Source organism: Protopterus annectens, chromosome 8.part0 (assembly GCF_019279795.1).
Source record: "Protopterus annectens isolate FY-2018-M chromosome 8.part0, PAN1.0, whole genome shotgun sequence".
Lineage (NCBI taxonomy): Eukaryota > Metazoa > Chordata > Ceratodontiformes > Protopteridae > Protopterus > Protopterus annectens.
Window position 1 is genome coordinate 1,660,338,363 of NC_056741.1, and position 27,499 is coordinate 1,660,365,861.

Genomic DNA, 27,499 nt, shown 5'->3' on the forward strand with positions numbered 1-27,499 from the left:
AATGGCAAATCTCACATACAGCTACGTATATATATATATATATATATATATATATATATATATATATACATATATGTGTGTGTGTGTGTGTGTGTGTGTGTGTGTGTGTGTGCACACGTATGCGTGTGTCTGTGCATGTGTGTCAAATACATGTCAGTCAGTTGACAGCACTTTTATTGAGTGGTGAATGATCAAAAGAAAAGGAGCCAAATGACTTTTGCCAAATATCAGGGATATTACTTTTTTGCAGGGGGCTGCAACCTCAACATGTAGTGATATTCCCTACACCACCTGAACTTAAATATAGCTTCTATAAGTTTGCACAGCAGTAGAGAAAAAAGAAAACTCCTTTTCATTAAATCATTCAGCAATTCATTCATTAAAACTGCTGTCAGTCGAATGTCAGGCAGCTATATACTTGTGTGTGTATGTGGTGTGTGCATGTGTATATATACACATATATGTATGTATATGTATGCCAGTCATTACAATTAGGCTTCAGCATGCCAATCATACTCATCATCACACTCGTGTTACAATGCATCGCTATCTTCTTAAACGTGTATTTCTTGCGTTGTTCATTTCCTCTCTGCAGTAAAGAAAAAAATCCCACATAAGTGACCTAGATTCTGCTACCCATTTTAGCATTTAATGTAATTGTGCATATCAGGAAAAATGGGAAATGTTGCAACCATTTGGAATGTCAATGCCTGCTTTAGCGAGTGCTGTAATGCTGAGACTGAATGTTTGTTTTTTGGGATATTCCCTTTTCTCCAAGGTGTGGTGGTCTCAGAGTTAGTACATATAATGTTGGGAGAAGAGCGATGTTCAATAGTCACTCTTCTGTATTTTCACTCTTTTTTTTCTGCATGTTGGCGCTCAGTGTTACCAGTGCCAACATTTGAATAGGGATCTGGCAAATGTACTACCTCCTAGAATAAGGAACTACTGCCCTCCAGTCACATACATAAAGTCCATTTAGGAATACAGTAAAACTATTTCAATGAATATATTGTCACACTAAAAGGAAATGATTCATTGTCTACAATGCCTTAAAAATCAAAAATACAGATCTCTGCACCTATTGTCGTACAATCTTATGATCTGCAAAAGATTTTTAAGGATTTTTTACTCAAATGATCCATCTTTTACATTCTGCTGACACAGAAGCTCACATTGGACCATAAATCTCCAACAACAAAAATTCACAGGAAACGCTACAAAACCCATCCTCCCCATCCCCATCCAAAAAAACATGAAGAAAATACATCTTAACACCAGCATTGTCTGCAGTGAAGTATTCCAAGCAAGTCAGTCAATCATCAAATCATATGTACTAGCTGCACCTGAAACAAGCCTTAAGACTTTAATTATCAAACTCGAAATTCAGGATGCATAGGTGCATGAATTATGAAAAATAACACACATCTAAAAGCACGTAAGTTATTGCATTATTATACCATGACCTCCCATTAATATTCCAAAACGTGCATGCTGATTGGTCAGCGTGCACATTGTAAATCGACTTATACTAATGGAAAAAGGTCTGGTCTCCCGGACTTTTTCCATTAGTATAAGTCATTTTTTAAAACACTGTCTCGTTAGGTTAAAGGAGTTTAACATAGCGAGACAGGTTTAAAAAAAGCAACGGAGATCTCCGTTGCTTTTTTTAAAGCTGTCTCACTATGTTAAACGCCTTTAACATAGCGACACAGTGTGTAAAAAGCAACGGAGATCTTGCTTTCTCCACTGCTTTTTTTTTAAAACCTGTCTCGCTATGTTAAATGGGTTTAACATAGCAAGACAGCTTTAAAATAAGCAATGGAGATCTCCGTTGCTTATTTTAAAGCTGTCTCGCTATGTTAAACCCATTTAATATAGCGAAACAGTTTGTAAAAAGCAACGGAGATCTTGCTTTCTCCATTGCTTTTTTCAAAACTGTCTTGCTATGTTAAATGGGTTTAACGGCGAGACAGCTTAAGCGGAGATTCTCTGTTGCTTATTTTAAAGCTGTCTCGCTATGTTAAACCCATTTAACATAGCAAAACAGTAAAAAGCAATGGAGATCTTGCTTTCTCCGTTGCTTTTTCCCACAGCTCTGATGTATTGCGTAGGCATACGCATGCGCAGTACATCAGAACTGCCGCAGAATACCAGACAGCTGCGGAAGGGCAGCAAGGAGGCATTATACAATGCCATTATTTAAGAAAATTATTTACTTTTTTTCTTAAATAATGTCATTGTATAATAGCAATAACCCACTTCTGGGTGTGGGTAATGCTGGATTTACCCATTCATCTCCTCAGGATCATGAGGATGCCATAAAGGATTTAAATCATAGATTTCTTGATAGAGGTTACTCCATCAGGGACATATCTAGTGCCAGGGTGTGGACAGACCAGCAGTCTAGATCAGATCTTTTAAAATATCAGATTAAGGACACTGTTAAAGGTGATACCATTCGATTTATTACTACATTTGGGAAGAATCACCAATTGATTAGAAGTGTGTTGAACAATAATTGGAATATACTTTTGGCCAATGAACATCTTCGTCATATTTTGACCGACCAATGTTCCATTTCTTACAGGAGGGGCAAAACTTTGGGTATGTTATTTTCTCATTACAAACATCAGGACAGTGGAGGTGCAACATACAGACAACTTACCCTTACTGGTGATGAGTTGTTGGGGACTTTCCCGTGTGGTCATTGCACCTCCTGTACAAGTATTAACAAAACTAAGGAATTTTCCAGTGCCAATACTAGTAAGATATTTGATATACGTATATTTGCCAATTGTCCAACATGTTGGGTGATTTATTTAGCTATATGTCAGTGTCAGGCTTTTTATGTTGGTAAAACCTCACGGTCCCTCAGAACTAGAATAGGAGAACATCGTAGTGACATTCGGACTCACAAAATCAGCAATGCATTATATCAACATACTGTTAAGCATCCATCTGCCAAATTCATATTTTGTGTCATTGATAAAGTACAGGGCAATAGGTCCAATCAGACTGGTTGGCAGAGTGTTTTAAGTATGAAAGAGAAATATTGGATCATTCACCTGGGAGCCCTTTTTTCACCAGGTTTGAATGACCATTTATAATATATTAATATATTATACACTTATAAGCTATTATATACCACATCTTGTCAATACATTATTGTTACTGACATTATATTTTTGTTTAAACTGTATTATTCATGCACAGTTTGTGCATTTATGTATTTCTACTTATTAGTCAGGTTTTAGGGTGATGCATGTCTTTAAATTTGGCTTTCTAATTGATTGTTAGCCATTTGGTCATTGGCTAATTATTTATGTATATATAAGGAGCATGTCTTAAGGAATTATCATGTTTTTTTTCCTCACTGAAGAAGGTATTACACCGAAACTAGTTTGAGGTTTTTTTCTGTTTGGAGAGTGTTAGTGTCTTCGACACTATTTTTGCTTCATTAAAGCTTTTGGGAACCGGTTGCTGGCTCTTGTTTGTTCCTGTTCTGCTGTTGGGCCGTGCAAGCTTGAACGTGCGTGGGTTAGTGTGTCACTATGTTAAACGCCTTTAACATAGCGACACAGTGTGTAAAAAGCAACGGAGATCTTGCTTTCTCCATTGCTTTTTTTTTAAAACCTGTCTCGCTATGTTAAATGGGTTTAACATAGCAAGACAGCTTTAAAATAAGCAATGGAGATCTCCGTTGCTTATTTTAAAGCTGTCTCGCTATGGTAAACCCATTTAATATAGCGGTCTAACCCTCATCAACCAATAGCCCACTCCATTTCTCATTATCAGTTAACAATTTTGGCTCCTTTTGTTATTTCTCATTATCAATTAACAGTTTTTGGCTCCTTTTGTTATCCCTAACTGTTCACCAACTTAATTGGCCTTCATTACTTTCAAATAGCCTATTCTCCACTATCCTGACTGATACTATTCTCCCCCTGTCTTAATGCTTCTCAACTAAAAACATTTTTTTTTCTGATACTTTTCTCTCCTCTACTAGCTTTGTTGGAACAATTTTTTTTTACCCCCTTACTGTGCTGTGTAAATTCATCTACATAAAATGTTTTCTTGTGATACAAATGTCCAATAATAAAATGTCTTCCTATGTGTAACCTTATAACTGCTGCTACAACATATGTTACTCGGTTACACACTTATGTAATTGTATTTTTCAGTTTTTTTTTTTTTTTTTTTACTCTGTGTATAATATTTTTTCTTAGAGCTTTTCACCTCGGGCTTATACTGAAAATGGACATATATCCAGTTAGACCCGGTCAACAAATGTAAAATAAAATAAATAAATAAAAATAAATAAAATGATATGTATAAATTCCAACAATTCTAAAGAAAAATAACAATAGAAAATGGAAACAGTCTTGCCATCGCAAAACACACTTCAAGTTCAAATTGTCGTTAGGTCTGATGCATAGTCCACTCCCATTTGTAATTGCCATTTCAGTTCTTTCACTTCTAATAAGGTGCTATAGTCTTCGAAAAATAACTCAACCTGCTCCAAGATAATAAAACTGAATTTAGAGAAATTAGTGCAGGATAAAGCATGTCTTGCTAAACCATTTCTGCAGTCTTTAGCTCTAATAGCACCATAATGCTCTTTCACCCAGTCAGAGAATTTGCGGCCAGTTTTTCCAATATAAAACTAATGGCAAGTCTCACACACAGCTACGTATATATATGTATATATATATATATACATATCTATATATATATATATATATATGTGTGTGTGTGTGTGTGTGTGTGTGTGTGTGTGCACGCGTATGCGTGTGTCTGTGCATGTGTGTCAAATACATGTCAGTCAGTTGACAGCACTTTTATTGAGTGGTGAACGATCAAAAGAAAAGGAGCCAAATGACTTTTGCCAAATATCAGGGATAATATTTTTTTGCAGGGGGCTGCAACCTCAACATGTAGTGATATTCCCTACACCACCTGAACTTAAATATAGCTTCTATAAGTTTGCACAGCAGTAGAGAAAAAAGAAAACTCCTTTTCATTAAATCATTCAGCAATTCATTCATTAAAACTGCTGTCAGTCGAATGTCAGGCAGCTATATACTTGTGTGTGTATGTGGTGTGTGCATGTGTATATATACACATATATGTATGTATATGTATGCCAGTCATTACAATTAGGCTTCAGCATGCCAATCATACTCATCATCATCACACTCATGTTACAATGCATCGCTATCTTCTTAAACGTGTATTTCTTGCGTTGTTCATTTCCTCTCTGCAGTAAAGAAAAAAATCCCACATAAGTGACCTAGATTCTGCTACCCATTTTAGCATTTAATGTAATTGTGCATATCAGGAAAAATGGGAAATGTTGCAACCATTTGGAATGTCAATGCCTGCTTTAGCGAGTGCTGTAATGCTGAGACTGAATGTTTGTTTTTTGGGATATTCCCTTTTCTCCAAGGTGTGGTGGTCTCAGAGTTAGCACATATAATGTTGGGAGAAGAGCGATGTTCAATAGTCACTCTTCTGTATTTTCACTCTTTTTTTCTGCATGTTGGCGCTCAGTGTTACCAGTGCCAACATTTGAATAGGGATCTGGCAAATGTACTACCTCCTAGAATAAGGAACTACTGCCCTCCAGTCACATACACAAAGTCCATTTAGGAATACAGTAAAACTATTTCAATTAATTTATTGTCACACTAAAAGGAAATGATTCATTGTCTACAATGCCTTAAAAATCAAAAATACAGATCTCTGCACCTATTGTCGTACAATCTTATGATCTGCAAAAGATTTTTAAGGATTTTTTACTCAAATGATCCATCTTTTACATTCTGTTGACACAGAAGCTCACATTGGACCATAAATCTCCAACAACAAAAATTCACAGGAAAAACCCATCCTCCCCATCCCCATCCAAAAAAACATGAAGAAAATACATCTTAACACCAGCATTGTCTGCAGTGAAGTATTCCAAGCAAGTCAGTCAATCATCAAATCATATGTGCTAGCTGCACCTGAAACAAGCCTTAAGACTTTAATTATCAAACTCGAAATTCAGGATGCATAGGTGCATGAATTATGAAAAATAACACACATCTAAAAGCACATAAGTTATTGCATTATTATACCATGACCTCCCATTAATATTCCAAAACGTGCATGCTGATTGGTCAGCGTGCACATTGTAAATCGACTTATACTAATGGAAAAAGGTCTGGTCTCACGGACTTTTTCCATTAGTATAAGTCATTTTTTAAAACACTGTCTCGTTATGTTAAAGGAGTTTAACATAGCGAGACAGATTTAAAAAAAGCAATGGAGATCTCCGTTGCTTTTTTTAAAGCTGTCTCGCTATGTTAAACACCTTTAACATAGCGACACAGTGTGTAAAAAGCAACAGAGATCTTGCTTTCTCTATTGTTTTTTTTTTCAAAACTGTCTCGCTATGTTAAATGGGTTTAACATAGCGAGACAGCTTTAAAATAAGCAACGGAGATTCTCCGTTGCTTATTTTAAAGCTGTCTCGCTATGTTAAACCCATTTAACATAGCAAAACAGTAAAAAGCAACAGAGATCTTGCTTTCTCTGTTGCTTTTTCCCACAGCTCTGATGTATTGCGTAGGCATACGCATGCACAGTACATCAGAACTGCCGCAGAATACCAGACAGCTGCGGAAGGGCAGCAAGGAGGCATTATACAATGCCATTATTTAAGAAAATTAATTATTTTTTTTTTCTTAAATAATGTCATTGTATAATAGCAATAACCCACTTCTGGGTGTGGGTAATGCTGGATTTACCCACGGTTGGCTTTGTTTGGTCCTCGGGCGCCTCCGTGACCAAACCACGCCAACCGTGGGTAAATCCAGCATTACCAACACCCAGGTGTGGGTTATTGCTATATTATGCTATTGTGTATGACAGTATAAGATCCACATAAATAGAGAATAAAGTGTCATGTATTCCAGATGGACAAGCCTCAGTAGTATCTGTACAGGGTTGTGTAAAGAAATTCAGCAATGAGGGGTTGCATTACATTAAACCAAATTTATCCTCTCAGTTAATGCCTACTCCAGTCATCTGGTCTGTTGAACAGATGGCTAATGAGCTATTAATCCTAGGTTATTTTAACATTCACTGGCATCCATTTACCAGTATAACACCTCCAACGAGTCTACTCTATGAACTTCACTCACTTAATTTTATTAGCCACTAAGACTCATAGAAAGAACAAAGGGAATATAGTGGACAGGATACAAACCAGAACACAAGAAAATATTATAATTTATGGTATTCCTCCAAATGGCTTAAATAGCCAACTGCCTGCATACAGCTTATGGAGAAACAAAAGTCCCTTCACCTATCTTCATATTAGTTATTGCAAGACTTCTTCTAAGGGTTCTGTCCATCAGCAAAACTGAATACATATAATTGTTGACAAAAGGATGTACCTTCTAATTCTCTGAGCAGATTCCCCAGTTACACACGAAGAACACAAACCATGACAAGCAAAATTCACTATATAAAAGCATACCAGTCTCACACAGGAGTTCCCTATGGATCTATCGTTGTTTCACTGTTATTCTCAATACATACCAATAAAATGTATCTGCAACCTGACCACATTCAGCTTATGACATATGAAGAGTCAGAGCTTCACAATAAATTAATAACTGAACAGCAGTTAAGTTTTAACTCATTTAAGCCCTGGCTAACCAGTAAAGGATTTATGATAAATGAAAAGAAAACAAAGGCAATTTATTTTGTCAAGCAATCATCTTACTCAATTTTTTCATCAGGCACACATTGTATACATGTCAAAAGAGGCATTAGACCCATAGAACAAAATGACAGCATGAGATACGGGGGGGGGGGGTCCTCTTAGATAATAAATTCTCCTTCAAGAAGCATATATGCATACTAAATTAAACAAATTACAGACTACGTAATCTTCAAAGAATAAAATGTTTTTTATTGACCATTTCAAGAATAGCTCTTGCACAAGCTCACCTACCAAATAAACTACCGTATTTCACCGGATTCACTTCAGAATCTCGACGGCTGAAAACCCGAATGTCATATGGTCGAGACCATATGATCGAGTTTTTAGAAGCTCGAAACCCTGAAATCAATCCAAAAAACAAAAAACAAAAAAAAAATGTTTCTGCAGGGGGCACAAGCCCCCTGGACCCCCCACAGCCTCGCTACATAAATATACCAACTCTAAGATCGCACTACAGCGAGGAAAAGGGAAATCTCCCATTCTGAGCTGTATGCAGATTTCCGTTCAGAATTTCAAGCTTCTAAAAACTCGATCATGATCATATGGTCTCAACCATATGACATTCGGGTTTTCAGGTGTTCGAGATTCTGAAGGGAACTCATTTCATCATAGTAACAGGTAATCTGTCCAACTACAACTATCAACCCAACAAACTCACTTGTACATGTAATACGATTGGGAGGTTTTACTCCTATGCTTTCCTCCTGCAGTCACCAATGCTGATAATAAGAAGTGAAGTAGATGAATTACAAACATTACATGACAAACTTAGGTTTGTTTTAATGCTTTTATATACTGACCAGTGTTCTCATCTATTCAACCTTTTATTTTGGCATAGAACAAGTGGAGACTTCAGAGCTACACACCAAAAATTGCTGCATATTCCCTATGTTCACCCAAAAATAGAAACAAATGAGATGTTAAGCTGAGGTTCCATCTGCTTGAGTTGGTGGTAGCTCAGTGGATGTGAAAGATCCCACTGAACCTATCAAAAAGAGTAGAGGAAGTTCCTTAATGCCCCTGGTCAAATTTCCCCTGGTAGAATAAATATCACTTCAGATCTCCTCTGAAAAGTGGCTACTAGCCTAGAGGGACTAACCCAGTCAACAAATAATGGATAGATAATTAAATAAATAAAATAAAATAATACTGTATACCAGCTAGAACAAGCTTTATCTCCTACATAGAACTTTCTTCAAAACATTGTGTGTTTTCAGTACAGCAACCTTGCTAAGTTCTGTTACTTACCCTTGATTGTGAGCCCATTGTATCCTACCAATTGCATCCATGGTTTCTACTTTCTAGTTACTTTCTGGACTTGATTTTCTCAACTCAATATACAATACATTTTCATTACCCTTATCCAAGTACAAAGAAACAGAACAATTAAATGAATGAGAGTTTGGCCTTACACTTGATTGTGGACAATATTACTGGAATACAGAATCAAGACACAACACATTCAGAGACAGAGAACCAAATGTTCATTCCCTAATATATTATTGCTCTCAGTCAGAAGTTTATTCAGTATTTTTCTTTTCTTCTCTTGGTTTTATGTAATTAATTTATATTCTTAAGCAGTTACATTTCTCCTTTTTTAAATGAACATTTTATAGAGCCGCTAGCCTAGAGGGACTAACCCAATCAACAAAGGATAAATAAAATAGCTGTGCATTTGGCTGTTACTGCTCCATTCTTTTTCATTATAATTTGATCATAGTGGTTTGTCAGAATTCTGTCACAATTACACATACATTTAGTGCAGAAATAAGCATTCATGACAGTGTCCTTAATGACCTGTAAACACAAGGGATTACCGTTATTCATTTTTCTTGCTGTGTTAAGCTACATCTTAGCATTATACTCTCATCTTCAAGCCATGATTTAAGTACTGTAGCACTAACTGACGTACTCTATACTGATATGCCCAAGGATCACATGTACCCCTTAAATACTTCAGTCTGCACCTTTAAATACACAATTCTGTTTTAAATTGTCTTTATTTATGACTGACTTATTAATGGATAATATAACAAATATCTTGCAGGAAGCAGCCCATTACAGCCTGAAAGAAATCCACTTGTGTCCTGCTTTCATTAGTTCTTTGTCCGGTGTCATCTGTGGTCAGGCAGGAAAAGTTACAGGGTTGTTCAGACAGTGTAAGTCATCTGGGTAAAATACAAAATGCTACAGAATTGTTACATACCGTTTAGCTCTGAACAACAATATCAATGTGTTAAACTCAACGGGTGTTCTCAAACATTGTGTGCCATAAAGTATGCCTGGTATACGATAGAATAGCATATCAAAGCCTTATATGAGTAGAACAAATTAGTACATTATTGGAGTAAGACCCTTACACAGCCTTCTACTAATCTGTATCCACAGTATTAAACATATGAATGGTGCCCCACCCCCACCCCAGGATCATATAGAATCCATGAACACTACACCAACTGTATACGGTCTGGTTCCAATAGAGTAACTTATATGGTTTAAGTGAATATGTGCGGGTGGTGTAGCAATGTGCTACACACACCCCCCCACCGCTTTATCTACCGATATGTTGTTCAGCCAGAGTAGGAAAAACCCTACTGGTAATGGAGCTCTCACTGACACAGAAAATCATGTTACCAGAGTCATTCCCTTCCTCATCTTCTATGCAGTGAAGCCGCAGAGTTCCTGCCAATGGGAATGCTGCCAGTATGATATCCTTAATGACCCTAGCTCCACCATCATGCATGAAGAATGATTATTCTTTATGAATCACGATCAGATGTGTGATGGCAGAGCACAGCACAGCAGGCAACAACAGTTTCATACAGTGCACAAATAACAGCTATTCACTACTGTCGTCGTATGTTGCACTTCAGTACAATACAGCAATCAGGAATGTATCCAGCACTAGAGTTCTATGTTCCATTTATAAAAGTGACATTCCTGTAGCATGCTACCTGTCAGTACCACAATCCACGTCTATGCACTGTACTACTGGCAACCGCTGTACCAAGCACAGTACACAGAACACATGTTTGTAACTGTGCATTGGGTTTATGAATCCAGGGGCTGAAATTACATTTCAAAAATATTTAATATATAAAGGTGCAGAATTTCACTATCTATGCTGCTTTAGTTTCTAAACTTTTCAGATTTAACTTGCGGTGGGCTTGAAAGCTAGTTTCAGACCCCCTGGTTCATAAGCATATGCATTCTGTGCAGTGAATCTCTTTGCTGCTTGTAAATTCTGCAGTTCATAGACAAGGATCTTGTTACTCACACATGGCTTACAAAGGAATTTCTCATTCATTCGTTAGAATGCATGTCAGCAGTAACTCTGGAAATTGTGAAAATATGTGAGAAAGACATGATTAATGTGGCAGTTACTTTCTTAAAGCATCAAGACAATGTTCATTGCATGCCCCTGCCAACATGTTTTGAGTGTCACACTAATGATAATACTTCTAGAGTTAGAGTACAGCTGTATCGTGCTAAATGATACCTAATGGACACAAGTCATGGACTGAAGTATTACTAATGATAATACTTCTAGAGTTAGAGTACAGCTGTATCGTGCTAAATGATACCTAATGGACACAAGTCATGGACTGAAGTATTACTAATGATAATACTTCTAGAGTTAGAGTACACCTGTATCGTGCTAAATGATACCTAATGGACACGAGTCATGTACTGAAGTATTACTAATGATAATACTTCTAGAGTTTGAGTACAGCTGTATCGTGCTAAATGATACCTAATGGACACAAGTCATGTACTGAAGTATTACTAATGATAATACTTCTAGAGTTAGAGTACACCTGTATCGTGCTAAATGATACCTAATGGACACAAGTCATGTACTGAAGTATTACTAATGATAATACTTCTAGAGTTAGAGTACAGCTGTATCGTGCTAAATGATACCTAATGGACACAAGTCATGTACTGAAGTATTACTAATGATAATACTTCTAGAGTTAGAGTACAGCTGTATCGTGCTAAATGATACCTAATGGACACAAGTCATGTACTGAAGTATTACTAATGATAATACTTCTAGAGTTAGAGTACAGCTGTATCGTGCTAAATGATACCTAATGGACACAAGTCATGTACTGAAGTATTGCTTTAATTTATGTATTGACACTTACCTTCTGTAACCTCTAGGTTCGCAAAGCAGGTAGCATTTCCAGCTCTGTTCATAGCTGTGCATATATACTTCCCCGAATTTGCAGTTGTGACATTCAGCAAAGTTAATGTTCCTTTCTCAGAATCTGAAAAAAAGTGACAGTGCAAAAAATGTAATGAAAAGTGAAAACAAAGAAGATGCATTTTAACATTAACAAAGCTACTAAAAGAATTGGCATTTAAAATGTAGTTTATAAAAGGACAGCTAAGTAAATGCATGCTGCAGCTACTGACTTAATGATCATACCACTGTAGAACTGTCAAGAACAGCATGTAAATTAAGACCTCAGAGCACATGTAAATGAAGACCTCAGAGCACATGTAAATTAAGACCTCTGAATACTCTGAATACATTACCACATTATGCACATGAATATTATGCTCACACCCCTGGACACCTTAATATGTGCCATCTGCCTTTTCCATTTACTTAAAACTAAAGAAGGACACAGGTATTTGCACTCCTCTCTTAAGCTCAGTCCTCATTGAAAAAAAAAGTATTCATCTTATGATCATAGGATCAAAGGCATTAAAAGTTGTGGAAATTATGACACCATTGTCCTTGTTGATACACACTATCATGATTTACCTCCTACTTCTGGAATGGCAAAGCAAGTCAGATCTGGGATGAATTTCCAGATGTCAATCCAGTTGTCAAAATTTGCCTTGAAAGATGTGTCAGTGTGTCTGTTGAACATACAATTACAATTTATTCCAGAGACGCGGTAAATGATGGGTAACAATTCTTTTCCTCCAGCATCTTTTATTTATATGTTGCTGCAGATTCAAATCTTTATTTCCAGTGTTTGCGGAGTTTTTTGTCTTCCAAAAATACAAGAGATCAAGAATAGCTGAGTCTTTACTAGCATGAAATGCAATATACAGATCTTCATGTAAGAGTCTATTAGAAAAAAATGAGTATATAGATCAGGCTTCAGACTTGCCTTGGTAGCCAAGAGATTTTAAATCAGTGATCTTTTTATTTACAAACTTCTGGAGCCTTTCTAATTGTATTAAATGTCTAAACAGGTACATATGGAAAGGGGTCCTGTACTTTATAAGTAATCTAATTAGTAAAATACAAAGGTGTATTAATTACTTTTTACCTAAACTGATATACATTTAGATATCACTTGTGCTAAATAGGATTTCCTGACAATGGTTAAAGAAGGAGTTGTCAACAAGATGTGAAGATGTCTGACTGTCATACCTGTCTGCAGCCTGGTACTAGCTATACTGTAAGCAAAATACAAGAGAGTTTTACCAAATGCAAGAAAACTGTACTTTTTAAATTAAATGGTAGCCCTTATTTATTCTTCATACATAGACTGAATCCATTCAACATTTGGCTAGTCAGAATACCTTGCCATGAGCCCATTGCTTCCCTTTGTCTTGTGACCAACAAAATAATTATTTAAATAAAAGACTGAAAAAGAGTGTGAGAAGCACACATAGCCCTAGACTAGCCACTGTGTTTAAGATTATAGCCCCCCCCCCCCAACTGGTAGGGCACCTGTTTCACTTTATCCAGCCAAGATCTTATCATAGGCAGTGATATGAGAAAGGCAGGTGAGGATTTATCCTGTTATCCTTCTATCAGAGGTAGACTTGCATTCTGCTAGCTAACTGCATAAATATTTACATGGTATACATACAACCATGATTTTCTTCCTTTATTTCCTTCTTAATTTCTTTCTTCCATTGTTTCTGTTTGTATTTGCATTTGTTTACCAGTGTAGAGCAATAATCCAAGTGGACTCTTTTCTGGACGAAGGTCAGGAGCACAGCATTAGTAATGCACTCAGGCAGGAAGCAAATCACTACTGATTTGCTTTAAGTTGTAAATGCACTTGAATCAAACAGGAAGTAATGTTCAGTTTCTTGTTTTTGAGTTGAAATTTTGAAAACCCCATATCCTTCCTTAGTTTGTCTTTCTTTGAAAACTTTCTCAACAAATTATAAGCCATTTCAGCACAAAGAGTTGAGCCTACATTCTGAAGACTGAATGAATATTTCGGCTTCTTGAGCTAAAGAACCATGAAGAAGAAAACAACTAAGTAACAAATAAATTCTTGGACCTGGAAGCAGAAAACTGAGCCAAACCAGTATTGAGCACTTTCATTCTTTGACAAAAACTTTATCAGAAAGGAACAAATCAATAAATAACATCAGTGTGGTATCGGGAATAAAAAGAGAAGCACGACCTATGAGGATACAGCATTTTGAAAATTCAAAAGATTACAGTATAGTAGCCAATGGAGAAATATGAGAGTGGTTCAGGGGTGTGGGGATCGCTGAAAGAGCATACTATGCTTTTAATGTTTAAATCTTCATTAATGCCTGGGAGGGTGGGAGGAATTCAACATTGAGTAGCAACTGCCACTTAAGTTCCCGTACCTTGAGAAGAGTGTCACAGTCCCCACACAAAACATCAACTTCTTCCAGCACAATGATTTTGAAGTCCTGCAAGTTCCTACAAATCATGCTGTGTTTACCAAGGGCATTCTTTTGATCTTTGTGTCTGACCATTGCATAATGTTCTTTAATGTAGTCAGATGGTTTTCTACATGTTTTGTCAACACAGAAATTTTCACATGTGCTACAAATGCCTGCATAAACTACATTACTACTGTGGTAATTAAAATACCTGCCAGAATCAATTTTCTCATTGCCATGTTTAAATACATAATCATTACCTGTGCAAATGTATTTGCAAGTCACACAGCTACTGCAGGTATACATTCCTACTGGTTTGTCCGCATTTTCAATGTCTTTTAGTAACAATGGTTCAAAGGAGCAGAAGAGAGTTCTGGTCTTTTTGTAAGAAAAAAATGGGGTGATTTTCCAGAGTGAAACTAAGATCTCTGTTGCTAGTGATAGTGTCCCAGTTTTTTGTAATAATATTTCTAATGAGGACCATGTCGTTGCTAATGAGGAGGAGAGAGCTGAGGGTTCGGTCTGTGTCTGAGTTTGCAGTGTTGTTGGCTTCAAAGTCATACCTCAATAAGGGCTTAAACTAGGTGGCGCATGCTAGACTGACCTCTGAGTAAATATGCTCTATGAGCTCCCTGGGGTACTTCCTGTGCAGGAATAAGTTACACAAAGACGAACTTTCTTGATGGAAGGTAAAATCATTGCTTACTATGTGAGACAACATGATAAACTGTCCTCTACCAATATTGGATTTCATGAAGTGGGGCTGCTGGCTGGTATAGTCCAGGAAGTTGTTCCTGTATGTTTTCATTCAGAAAACATTAGACTCAAGGGTGCAGGAACCAGCACTAAGGTTGATTTCTGTGCCCAAGAATTGGACAATAGACCCTAATCCTGAAAAGGTAAATCTTAGGAAGGGAATGCTGTCTGTGAGGGACTGAATAAAGCAACTGAGGTCTTGTTCCAAACCCTGCCAGATGAAAATGATGTCATCAGTATAACGATGATACAATCTGGTTTTAAGGAAGGCAGGAAAATGCACTATTGTGTCCATTTCCCAAGCACTTAGGACTAGGTTTGCATAAGCTGGGACACTTTTGGACCCCATCATGACTCCTTTGACTTTTTGATAGACTTTCCCATTGAAATGTAAAAAATTGTTACAGAGGACTGCTGAGATAAGACTGCAAATAATATCTATCTTAGTCTCCATGAAGGCAGAGTGCTTGGAAAGGAAACCGGGTGAGTTTCAGACCCTCTACATGGGGAGTGTTGGTATAGAGGGACACTATGTCCAGGTTGACCAGTAAGTGGTCAGAATCAGTGAGATGGAGGAACAGTTGATTAAGAAAGGCCCAGTAATCCCTTAAGTAAAATGGGGTGGTTTGTACCACTGGATTCAATAGGGAATCAATGTATTCAGCTATTTTTTCAGTCTTGGTTTTCTTATTAGATATAATGTGTCTAAAGGAGGGGAATGGGAAGTATCCTTGTGGAGTTTTGGTATGACAAAAAGTTTGCCAAGACTGTGGCTGGGAACAGACATAAACATATATTCTTCTAACGACAAATGATTATTTTGTACTAAATTCAACAGTAACAAATCAATGCTTTCAAAATGTTTTGTGATAAAATCTAAGTCTACAACTCTGTGAAATTCATTATTAATCAAGGCTGAATAAATATTAGCAACATAAACATCTTGGTCCATCAGTATAACTCAACTCTCTTACATCTTCCTCAAGCTATGTTAGTTTTTATACTTCAAGGCTCTCAGGGGACAGAAGAAACATTCTGGTGCACCAAAAGGTGACACATATGCACAGAACAACCACATAGAACAGTAAACATTTCCCTAATGGTTGTATGTTTACAGCAAAATAAAGTTATGGGTAACACAGAAGCTCTTATGAGTTGTGGAAAATGATTGCAATAGCAGAGAAAGGAGAAGGGAGACACGTTTAACGAGCAGGGCTAAAAAGAAGCCTCTTAAAACATAACTCCGAAGTGCATCTCAACTTCTACAAAGCAAGTTACAGCATTACCCACCCCTCACTTGTGGTAACAGTGACTAGCGCAGACAGATGAAGTCAAGCACAGAAGAACTGCACACCACAGAGACTAGAAATCTTATTTATCACTCACCAAGTAAGGCAGATAAGGAGGAGATGGTGTTTACGGAAAAGTGGACAAAGAAACTGTTCAGCTGGCAGACAGATGGACAAGCAGGAGGACAAACCAATAAAGCCATAAAATTAAAGATTAGAAATGCAGTAAGACTTGGGAGGGTGTTACTTGTTTTGGGCATGGGGACAGCAGCATGTTCAATGGCACAAGGGGTACTGAAAGTATGTTAGAGCACTGTTATTACTAGAGAGACGCAGCTCTAGAAGATCAGGCAGCTACTAGAGATATTTGAGGGAAATCAGTGGAACTATAGGAAATAGTGGCAGAAATGGAGATTGGTAATAGGACAAGGCAGAGTACGGGTGAGGGGCCAGGAAACAAGAAGACAGAGTGGGGACAGATGTAAGAATTTGTAGGCAATGGACCAGAACAATGGGAAGAAGGATAAGATTAACAGAGTATTAACAGCCAAAGGGAGAAGAAAGCAGGAATAGTTCAGAAGAAAGGAAAAAGATCACAAGAAACACAAGAAGCATAGAAGGAAACAGGAAGGAGAAGGACACTTCAGCACAGACACAAACAGGAAGGAGGAGGACACTTCAGCATAGACAGAAACGGGAGAAGGACACTTCAGCACAGACACAAACAGGAAGGAGGAGGACACTTCAGCATAGACAGAAACGGGAGAAGGACACTTCAGCACAGACAGAAACAGGAAGGAGAAGGACACTTCAGCACAGACAAAAACAGGAAGGAGAAGGACACTTCAGCACAGACAGAAACAGGAAGGAGAAAGACACTTCAGCATAGACAGAAACAGGAAGGAGGATGCGTCAGCCCAGATACAAACAGGAAAGAGAAGGACACCAGCACAGACAAAAACAGGAAGGAGGAGGAGGACATTTCAGCATAGTCAAACAGGAAGGAGAAGGACACCATCATAAACAGAAACAGGAAGGAGAAGGACACCAGCATAAACAGAAACAGGAAGGAGAAGGACACCAGCATAAACAGAAACAGGAAGGAGGATGCTTCAATACAGACAGAAACAGGAAGGAGAAGGACAATTCAGCATAGACAGAAACAGGAAGAAGGACGCCTCAGCACAGACTGAACCAGGAAGGAGGTTGCTTCAGCACAGACAAAAACAGGAAGGAGGAGGACATTTCAGCATAGTCAAACAGGAAGGAGAAGGACACCATCATAAAGAGAAACAGGAAGGAGAAGGACACCAGCATAAACAGAAACAGGAAGGAGTATGCTTCAACACAGACAGAAACAGGAAGGAGAAGGACAATTCAGCATAGACAGAAACAGGAAGAGGGATGCCTCAGCACAGACTGAACCAGGAAGGAGGTTGCTTTAGCACAGACATAAACAGGAAGGAGGAGGACACTTCAGCATAGACAGAAACAGGAAGGAGAAGGACACTTCAGAGGAATCTCCAGTAGATCATGTGCAGGAAGAAAATAAAAATGAGGGCAGTAGGGTAGTAAAAGCAACTTAACTATAGCTCTGCCATGAGGGATAGGAAAAAAAACACAACTCAAACTATGACAAAGGTGGTCACAAAAGGCCAATACCAATTTAGAGAAAGCAATTTTGTTTTGATAGAGCAAAGTTGTTCAAAGTTGTTGAAATTACATTTAATGAATTATAGTGATTGTAAAGAGTTGCTGAAAGAGCAAAATGGAAAATAAAAATAGATTTTTAAACCTGACCCTCCTCCCCCCACACTGGTCCTTTTGCATCCCCTAAAGTGACCCTGTTCTATGAAGATGTTTTTTCACAGACGCAGTCAAACTTCACAAAAATGGATATTAACAAGTCAAAAGAGGAATGAAGCATCCACATATGGTCCATCTCGGTAAAACAAACTTGACAAATGCAGCTGTTGTGGGAGAAATCAGAAAAAAAGGGGCAACAGTAAGAAACAATAGGGTATACAGTAGCTTTCTTTGGCATGCTATATGAATACCTAAAACCAACACAGGAACAAAAGACTGGGGGAGGACATACATGCACAGGTCAGGGAGTTATGTGAATGAGATACAGCATGTGGAAGAGCTGTCTGAGAGTGCTACGTTCTGATTAATAATAGATTTTCCACGTTTTTCTCTTTCTTCCTGTCAGTACTTGTACGCCACAGGGCTCCATTCTTGACCCTGCACACTTTAAAATATACACTAACAATTTATATAAATCTCCTCAGCAAGCTTCCCTCATACAATGTGCTGATGATTCTACTGTAATACACACTTCAGATAACATCAGACATCTTCAGAGAATTAATCAAGAAGCCTTTAAATCTGTTGAAAGTTGGCTACAGGATAATCATCAGCTACTAAATCTCCCCAAGAAACTAAATTACTTCTATTTTTTCCAAAATGTCATTTCCATGAAAAAAGCAACTTTAAACTTTTTTTTCCTTGAATTATACCATGATTGAAGTTACCCCACATACAAAACTATTGGCATGACAATCAACAAAAAATAAATTTACATATCCAAAACAGCATGAAGAAAGCCTATCAAAAACAATAACTCCATCTAGAGTAAATCATTTCCATATAGACTCAGCCAAGTTAACTCTAGATACCACTTACCTCTTATCCTCTCTCCTTTATCCTCTCTCCTTTATGGAGTCCTATCATGACCAACCTACAAGCTTCACTTGTTCTAAACTTGAATAGTGCCAAGCAAAGTCACCAGATTCGCCTGCAACAAACCTTACTGGACCCACCACTGTTTAGCATTTAAAACACTTAACTGTCTCAAGCTTCCACACCACCTATCTTATACTCGGCTCACCTTAACTCATAAAGTCATCCATACCCCATCTGCCTGCCCAGCGATTAGACCTGTACCCCAATATTATCTTCCAAATTGTCCCCTTTGGTGCCAATAGTGTAGAGAAAAACTCCTAGAGCAATCATGTGTATCACACACCTTCGTCTTTTCAAACCATTGCTAAAAGACTTCCTGCCTGCCTTCTGGCTTTTTCCCTGCTCCTCATCTGGGACCTTTTATCTCCTTTCTTATACCTTCCTTTAAAGCACTAAATCACTAGCACTAAATCACTTAACCTGCTTAGCCTCTTCTAATAGCTTACTTTATTGTACTTCTTAAACCACTATACCTAGTTCTAATTAGTATAAGCAGATTACTTTTCCAGCACTACTTATCTGTTAACACTCAAACTTGCTTATCTCCAATAAAACCTCACTCTACTGTATTTCTTAAATTACTCCTACCTATCTTATACACCACTGCGAGAGATGCACTTACATAGCCAAACTGGAAGCAAAGCTCTCTCTGGCCAAGATTGTGCTAGACAGTCAAGAGGAGAAGGTTAACACCTGCAATACACCTCAAGCAACTCATAGCCCTTCAAAACCCACACCATCAACACCCACCCATAGCAACACTAAACCCAGATATGTGGACACCTTTAACATTAACCTGCCCAAGCAACACGGACCTCTGAAGCTGAAATGCAAACAAACACCAATCATAACCAAAGTGACACATAGCTCACAACACCAGTGTGCCACCCAACAACAGCCCCTAAGGCAAGACAATGTACCCAACACTTCAGTCATAGGTGACTCTATAGTCAGGCATACTGATGTCCCACTCACCAGGCTGAACAAGGAGAAAATTACAGTCAGCTGCCTGTCGGGTGCCAGGATCCACCACATAACGCATGCACTCAAATCACTGCACAACAAGTACAAATACGACTCTGTCATTGTCCATGCTGGAGTGAATGACTTGAGACGTACCTCCCTGGACTACATGAAAAGAGACATGGAAGAGCTCTTGGATCATGTGACCCAGGCAGGTATGACCCTAGCCCTGAGTAGCATCCTGCCTTTGCCCAGAATGATATCACAGTATAAGGACAAAAGTACTGACTTCAACAATTGGCTAAGCTTCTGGTGTCATTCAAAGGGGATCCAGTATTTGTCTGCCTGGGAAGACATGATCGACAAACTACAATGCTTTGCCAGAGATGGTCTGCACCTGTCACCCCTGGGATTCAGGTTACTGGCTAAAGCTCTTGCTACCTCTACAGTGCCTTTTTTAGGCAAGGTTCAAAGGATAAAACCACCACTGTAACAGATACAAGCATGCATAATCTGAAGGTAATGCTACTCAATGCTAGAAGTCTAAACCTCAAAATGCACTCTCTCGAGGCACTACTAAAAATGGAGAACATCGATATATGTGCAGTAACTGAAACCTGGTTCAAGGCTCCAAAGAGCACCCCTGCAATACCAGGCTACAATTCGTACCATACTTTTCGGCCACAACACCAAGACCGAAACACTAAACGTGGAGGAGTGTCCATATTCACCAAGGATATTCACACCTCCAGGCCAGTTACCCAACACAATGCATCTGAAATTCTCCAGGTGCAACTAACGCTAGGTAAGACTGCAATCCAAATTGTAGCTTGCTACAGATCCCCACCATGCCCCAAGATTCTCATTACACCTTTCTAAACATACTGGAAAATATTAAGATACAACCAAACACACTAATACTGGGTGATTTCAACTACCCTGCCATTAACTTGGAAAACTACTCGGGTACCAACTCCTTTTCCCAACGGTTCTTGGAATTCATAAATTCCAATGCCCTGGATCAACTAATCTATTGTCCCACCAGGGGCTCCAATATCCTAGACCTGGTCATTACCAACATGGGAGACAGATGCTCCACACCAGTGGTCACCCCCTCATTGGTCAGGTCTGACCATAATCAAATCACCCTTGACATCCACATCCCACCCCCCAGTAAGGAAACTTCCTTAAAAAACTTCTCGAAAGCCAACTTCATGCTACTGAAGTCAGAAGTGACAAACTTCACGGCACCCACGCAGACGGGATCAGGAAGTTCGATTGCAGAATCCTACACTAAGGCACTGTACAAGCACATCCACTCGTGCATGAATCGTGCCATCCCAAATAGAACCAAGACGCTCTTCTCCAAAAAAAGGAAGCCAAGCTGGTAGTCCCCTGCTATAAACAAACTGTACAACAGAAGGAAGAAACTCTTACAGAAAAGTGACACATAGCTCACAACACCAGTGTGCCACCCAACAACAGCCCCTAAGGCAAGACAATGTACCCAACACTTCAGTCATAGGTGACTCTATAGTCAGGCATACTGATGTCCCACTCACCAGGCTGAACAAGGAGAAAATTACAGTCAGCTGCCTGTCGGGTGCCAGGATCCACCACATAACGCATGCACTCAAATCACTGCACAACAAGTACAAATATGACTCTGTCATTGTCCATGCTGGAGTGAATGACTTGAGACGTACCTCCCTGGACTACATGAAAAGAGACATGGAAGAGCTCTTGGATCATGTGACCGAGGCAGGTATGACCCTAGCCCTGAGTAGCATCCTGCCTTCGCCCAGAATGATACCACAGTATAAGGACAAAATTATTGACTTCAACAATTGGCTAAGCTTCTGGTGTCATTCAAAGGGGATCCAGTATTTGTCTGCCTGGGAAGACATGATAGACAAACTACAATGCTTTGCCAGAGATGGTCTGCACCTGTCACCCCTGGGATTCAGGTTACTGGCTAAAGCTCTTGCTACCTCTATAGTGCCTTTTTAGGCAAGGTTCAAAGGATAAAACCACCACTGTAACAGATACAAGCATGCATAATCTGAAGGTAATGCTACTCAATGCTAGAAGTCTAAACCTCAAAATGCACTCTCTCGAGGCACTCCTAAAAATGGAGAACATCAATATCTGTGCAGTAACTGAAACCTGGTTCAAGGCTCCAAAGAGCACCCCTGCAATACCAGGCTACAATTCATACCACACTTTTTGGCCACAACACCAAGACCGAAACACTAAAGGTGAAGGAGTGTCCATATTCACCAAAGATATTCACACCTCCAGGCCAGTTACCCAACACAATGCATCTGAAATTCTCCAGGTGCAACTAACACTAGGTAAGACTGCAATCCAAATTGTAGCTTGCTACAGATCCCCACCATGCCCCAAGATTCTCATTACACCTTTCTAAACATACTGGAGAATATTAAGATACAACCAAACACCCTAATACTGGGTGATTTCAACTACCCTGCCATTAACTTGGAAAACTACTCGGATACCAACTCCTTTTCCCAACGGCTCTTGGAATTCATAAATTCCAACGCCCTGGATCAACTAATCCATTGTCCCACCAGGGGCTCCAATATCCTAGACCTGGTCATTACCAACATGGGAGACAGATGCTCCACATCAGTGGTCACCCCCTCATTGGTCAGGTCTGACCATAATCAAATCACCCTTGACATCCACATCCCACCCCCCAGTAAGGAAACCTCCTTAAAAATCTTCTCGAAAGCCAACTTCATGCTACTGAAGTCAGAAGTGACAAACTTCATGGCACCCACGCAGACGGGATCAGGAAGTTCGATTGCAGAATCCTACACTAAGGCACTGTACGAGCACATCCACTCGTGCATGAATCATGCCATCCCAAATAGAACCAAGATGCTCTACTCCAAAAAAAGGAAGCCAAGCTGGTAGTCTCCTGCTATAAACAAACTGTACAACAGAAGGAAGAAACTCTTGCAGAAAAGAGGAAAATCCCAGGATGCAAAAAACTCCCTCACCAGCCTCAGTAAGAAGCTGAGATCCTTCATAAAATCCTCAAAAGCTAGTTACGAAAATAAAATTGCCAAAGATTCCAAAGACAACCACAAGGCATTCTATAGTTATGTCAAGAATCTAAATGGCAATGCTCAGATCTGCTCTGAGCTTCAACAGAATGGCATTAAATATACTGATCCCAAGGATATTGCCAATATCCTGGCAGATTGATTTAATACCAACTTCACCCTCCTCTCACCCCCCTAAAGGACCCATCTCAATGCCAAAATATTGCCAAATTCTGGTAATCAGGCCACACGGGTAGAAACCGCACTCTCCAAAGCTAAGAATACAGCATTCATGGGACCAGATGACATCCCAGGCTGTGTACTACATGAACTACAAAATGAACTGGCACCTCACCTAAGTGTCATGTTTAATCATAGCCTCACCTCAGGCTTCATGCCCACTGAGTGGTACACAGCTACAGTTATCCCACTCCACAAGGGAGGATCCACCTTGGATCCCAGGAACTACCATCCCATCCATCTGACAAGCCTGATCTGCAAGGACAGGGAACGTATTATCATGGAACTTATATACAAAGACATTGGCAACCTTCAAACACTGGGCCCCACCCAGTTTGGGTTTGTGAAGGGCCGATCTTGTCTCCTGAATCTGACTGACTTCTTCGAATCAATCTCCAGAGCTGTGGACGAGGGTAAGGCAGTCCACACAGCCTATCTGGACCTTGCCAAGGCCTTAAACACCATCCCCTACTCTGGAATCATAGATAAACTTACTAAGCTGGGCATAAATCCCTACATCACTCGATGGGTTGCCAACTGGCTTACTGACAGAACCCAGACTGTAAAAGTAGCCGACTCCAAATCCAGCTCCAGACAAGTGACAAGTGGAGTACCTCAGGGTTCAGTCCTGGGACCACTCTTGTTTGGCATCTACTTCTCTAAAGTGCAGGCCAACACTGAGGGACTCTGGCTAACAAAGTTCGCAGATGACTGCAAACTGGGAGCCATTATTGAATCCCCAAATGATGTGGATATTCTACAAAAGGGCCTTACAGAAACAGATGCCTGGTGCCAGAGCCATGGGCTCAAGCTTAATGCCAAGAAATGTATAGTTATCCCCTTTGGAAAAAAACGTGTACCCATGAATTACCACATAGGTGGCAGGACCCTAAACATCGAAAGTGTGATGAGAGACTTAGAGACACAGGTGGACAGTGGTCTCACTTTCGATAACCACATTGCCACAACAGTCAGGAAATCCTTCTATGTGGCACACCTCATCACTAAGGGATTTTCATCCAGAAAAAAGGAGGTCATTGCCCCACTGTACTCATCTCTCATTAGACCCATTATAGAGTATAATGCCCCATTTGGTATGTACCTCACAAGACATCTGCAACAGCTGGAAAGGCCGCAGAAATACCTCACTAAAAGAATCGCATGCCTAAAGCAGATTCCATATTCTGACCATCTAAAAAAACTCCAGCTATACTCTGTGTCAAATCGTCTACTCAGAGGCGATCTCTGCTTAACATACAAGGCCATGTCAAACCCTGAGCTGTTGGACATACTCCACTTAAAGAAATCCCAATCCCTCAGAGCCACACACTCCAGGGCTCTAAACCTTGTCATCACAATGAACAAAACATGCTGGAGGGATAGGTTCCTGACCCAGAGACTCCCCATACTCTGGAATAGACTGCCCATACATGTCAAGCAGAGTGCCTCATTGGCCTTCTTCAAAAGGAACCTTGATGATTGGATGGGAGATAGGAAATTCACCCCGGGGATCATGTCAGTCACCCTGCTAGACAGGGGTCCAGAGAAGTAAATATTGTGGGAAGAAATATCCAGGGAATTGTTATGGCTAGGCTTGCATAGGCCCTAGGGCCGATAGCCTAGTACCAGCCTATGAACCTATGAAGTCTTCTATCTGTAAAGTCTCACTACAAGGCTTGTAAATTTAATGTCTGTGAATATCAACACACATTTTATTATACTATTATGCTATGCATTCACTGAAACTGCTTATAAAAATTGTTATTGTAAATATTGATTGCATTAAATATGATACCTTGGAGCTTTTCTTCCTGGAGCCTCCACTGAAAAAGGGCACCTGAGCCCAATCATATTTACCCAATAAACAAATGTCAATCAATAAATAAGTAAAATAAGTGTGACATTGGTAATGAAAGTTGTGTCAGAAATGCATATTAAAGTAAATTTATGTTTAAGCAGATATGGAAGAGAAGACAGCAGCTAAGCAGCAAAGAAGGTGGAGATGAATGATGATGATGGACTAGACAAAAGGGAGGAAGAGGAAAGGGAAACAGGACATGGTGTAAAATTAATCAGAAGAGCAGAAGGAAAGCAGGCAATACTTGGCAATGCAAGAAGCTTAGTAATACAAAATAAGTGAACTGCAGGCTATTATTTAGAATGGGGGTAAAGGTAACATGAGTAATGGAAACCTTTGCCAGTGACCAAGGAATGAGGTCATTTTACATCCCAGCCTTTACAGACTTTAGGAATTACAAGAAAGGCAGATTGGAAAGAGTGGCAATGTATGCAAAGAACTGGAATTAATATCCTAATTGCACCCTAAGAAGCCATATTCAAGTGTCTTGGCTGACAGCTGGATGAATTAGCCAGGATTAGATGAGTAGGAGGGGCCTGACTCAACTTGTACAACAGTGTGATGAGAATTAGGGCCTAAATCAGCTTTGCACAAGGATAAGAAGAGAATTATGGGCCTACACAGCTTGTTCCAGCATGGTATGAGAATTAGAGGTCCATGTAAGCTTCCGCCAGGATAGTATGAGATAAAGAGGGCTGTATTAGTTTATACAAAGATAGGGAAAGAATTAGGGACCTATATTTGTTCAAGGAGGAGAGAGGATGAGAATATAGGCCCTATGTCAATTTGCACAAGGATGGAATGGGATGAGAATTAGGAGCCTATATTAGCTTACACAAGGATGGGATGTAAATTAGGGGCCTATGTTACACTGCACAAGGATGGGATGGGATGACAGGAACCTGTATCAATTTGCACAAGGATGGGTTAACCCGAGAATATGGGACGTATTTTAGCTTGCACAATGATGGGATGAGAATTAGGGGCCTATGTCAGCTTGCACATGTGCAGGATGAGACTCGGGGGGGGGGGGGCTGTGTCATCTTTTATATCCTAGGAATTATTTGTGGTTCAAGCACCACATGGTAGATGGTTAGGTGACAGACTCAGGCAACAGCAGCATCAAAACTGGCAGACCCTGACTAGGCATGCAGAGTGTACTAACCAGAAATGCAGATGGGCAAAACTTCTCATTCACACTGAAACCTAGTCCTGTAGGTAAAGTGCACTTGCTGACCACTAGAGGGAGAATAAAGCATAACAGGAAATCCCACACAGTGCACTGAATCACCAAAACTCCAATTAACAAAATGGTACAAATAAGGTTATTCTAAATAGTTTATTGTACAAAAAGTGAAATCCCACACAGTGTACTGAATCACCAAAGCTCCAATGAACAAAATGGTACAAATAAGGTTATTCTAAATAGTTTATTGTACAAAAAGTTGAGCACTTTCATCAGCATTTAAGACTTTATCAGAATATATAACAAAGAATTAAAACAAGTTACAAAACATATATGGATATGTAGATATTCACATTCTCAAAATTTGGTATACAAGATGACAATTGCATGACACATTATACAAATGGAAAATGAAACGATTTTGGAAATGATTACTTACAACACATACATGTAGGGAGCTATTTTGCAACATATGATAGCAGATGGAGAAAGAATGGTAACATTGTTTAGTTACACATTACACCATGATTTGAACAGATCTTTCGAAGAACTTTACTTACTATGATAGGTGCTACCCCTTGGCTTAGTTTCTTCCTGCTTGATGTGGTATATGCCTGGACCACCCTTTTTGTTCAAAACAAGAACATGATGCTTCTTTGAACAAGTTGGCTTTCAGCATATTTTGAAACTGTTCAAATACTATTAGAGCAATAAAAGCACAGAATAGGGTGAAGCTGAAGATGCCACAAGAAGGGCATAAACAAATGGTATAAAACACATCTGGAGGAGTACAGTACATGGAAACTAGGTAACAGCAGTCAGAGAGCTGGATAGGTACTATCAACTGAGTGCCTGAAAAGTGAAGAACAGATGGAAGGAGTGACGGTTAGAGGAGGATTATCTCAGATTTTCAATCTCATGTTCAATTCAATCAAATATTACCTGTGGCAGGCACCATTTTTAAAACTACAATCCACTCTGCTACAGGCC

General features: G+C 39.2%; 1 protein-coding gene across 1 annotated transcript in view; it reads right to left on the bottom strand.

The window, feature by feature from the left end:
• Positions 1-27,499, bottom strand: part of ESAM (endothelial cell adhesion molecule) — an 863,910-nt gene that overhangs the window by 125,201 nt on the left and 711,210 nt on the right. The window contains exon 5 of the mRNA XM_044081182.1: positions 11,929-12,051. Coding sequence (XP_043937117.1) covers positions 11,929-12,051 — 123 coding nt within the window. The remainder of the gene's footprint in view (positions 1-11,928; positions 12,052-27,499) is intronic.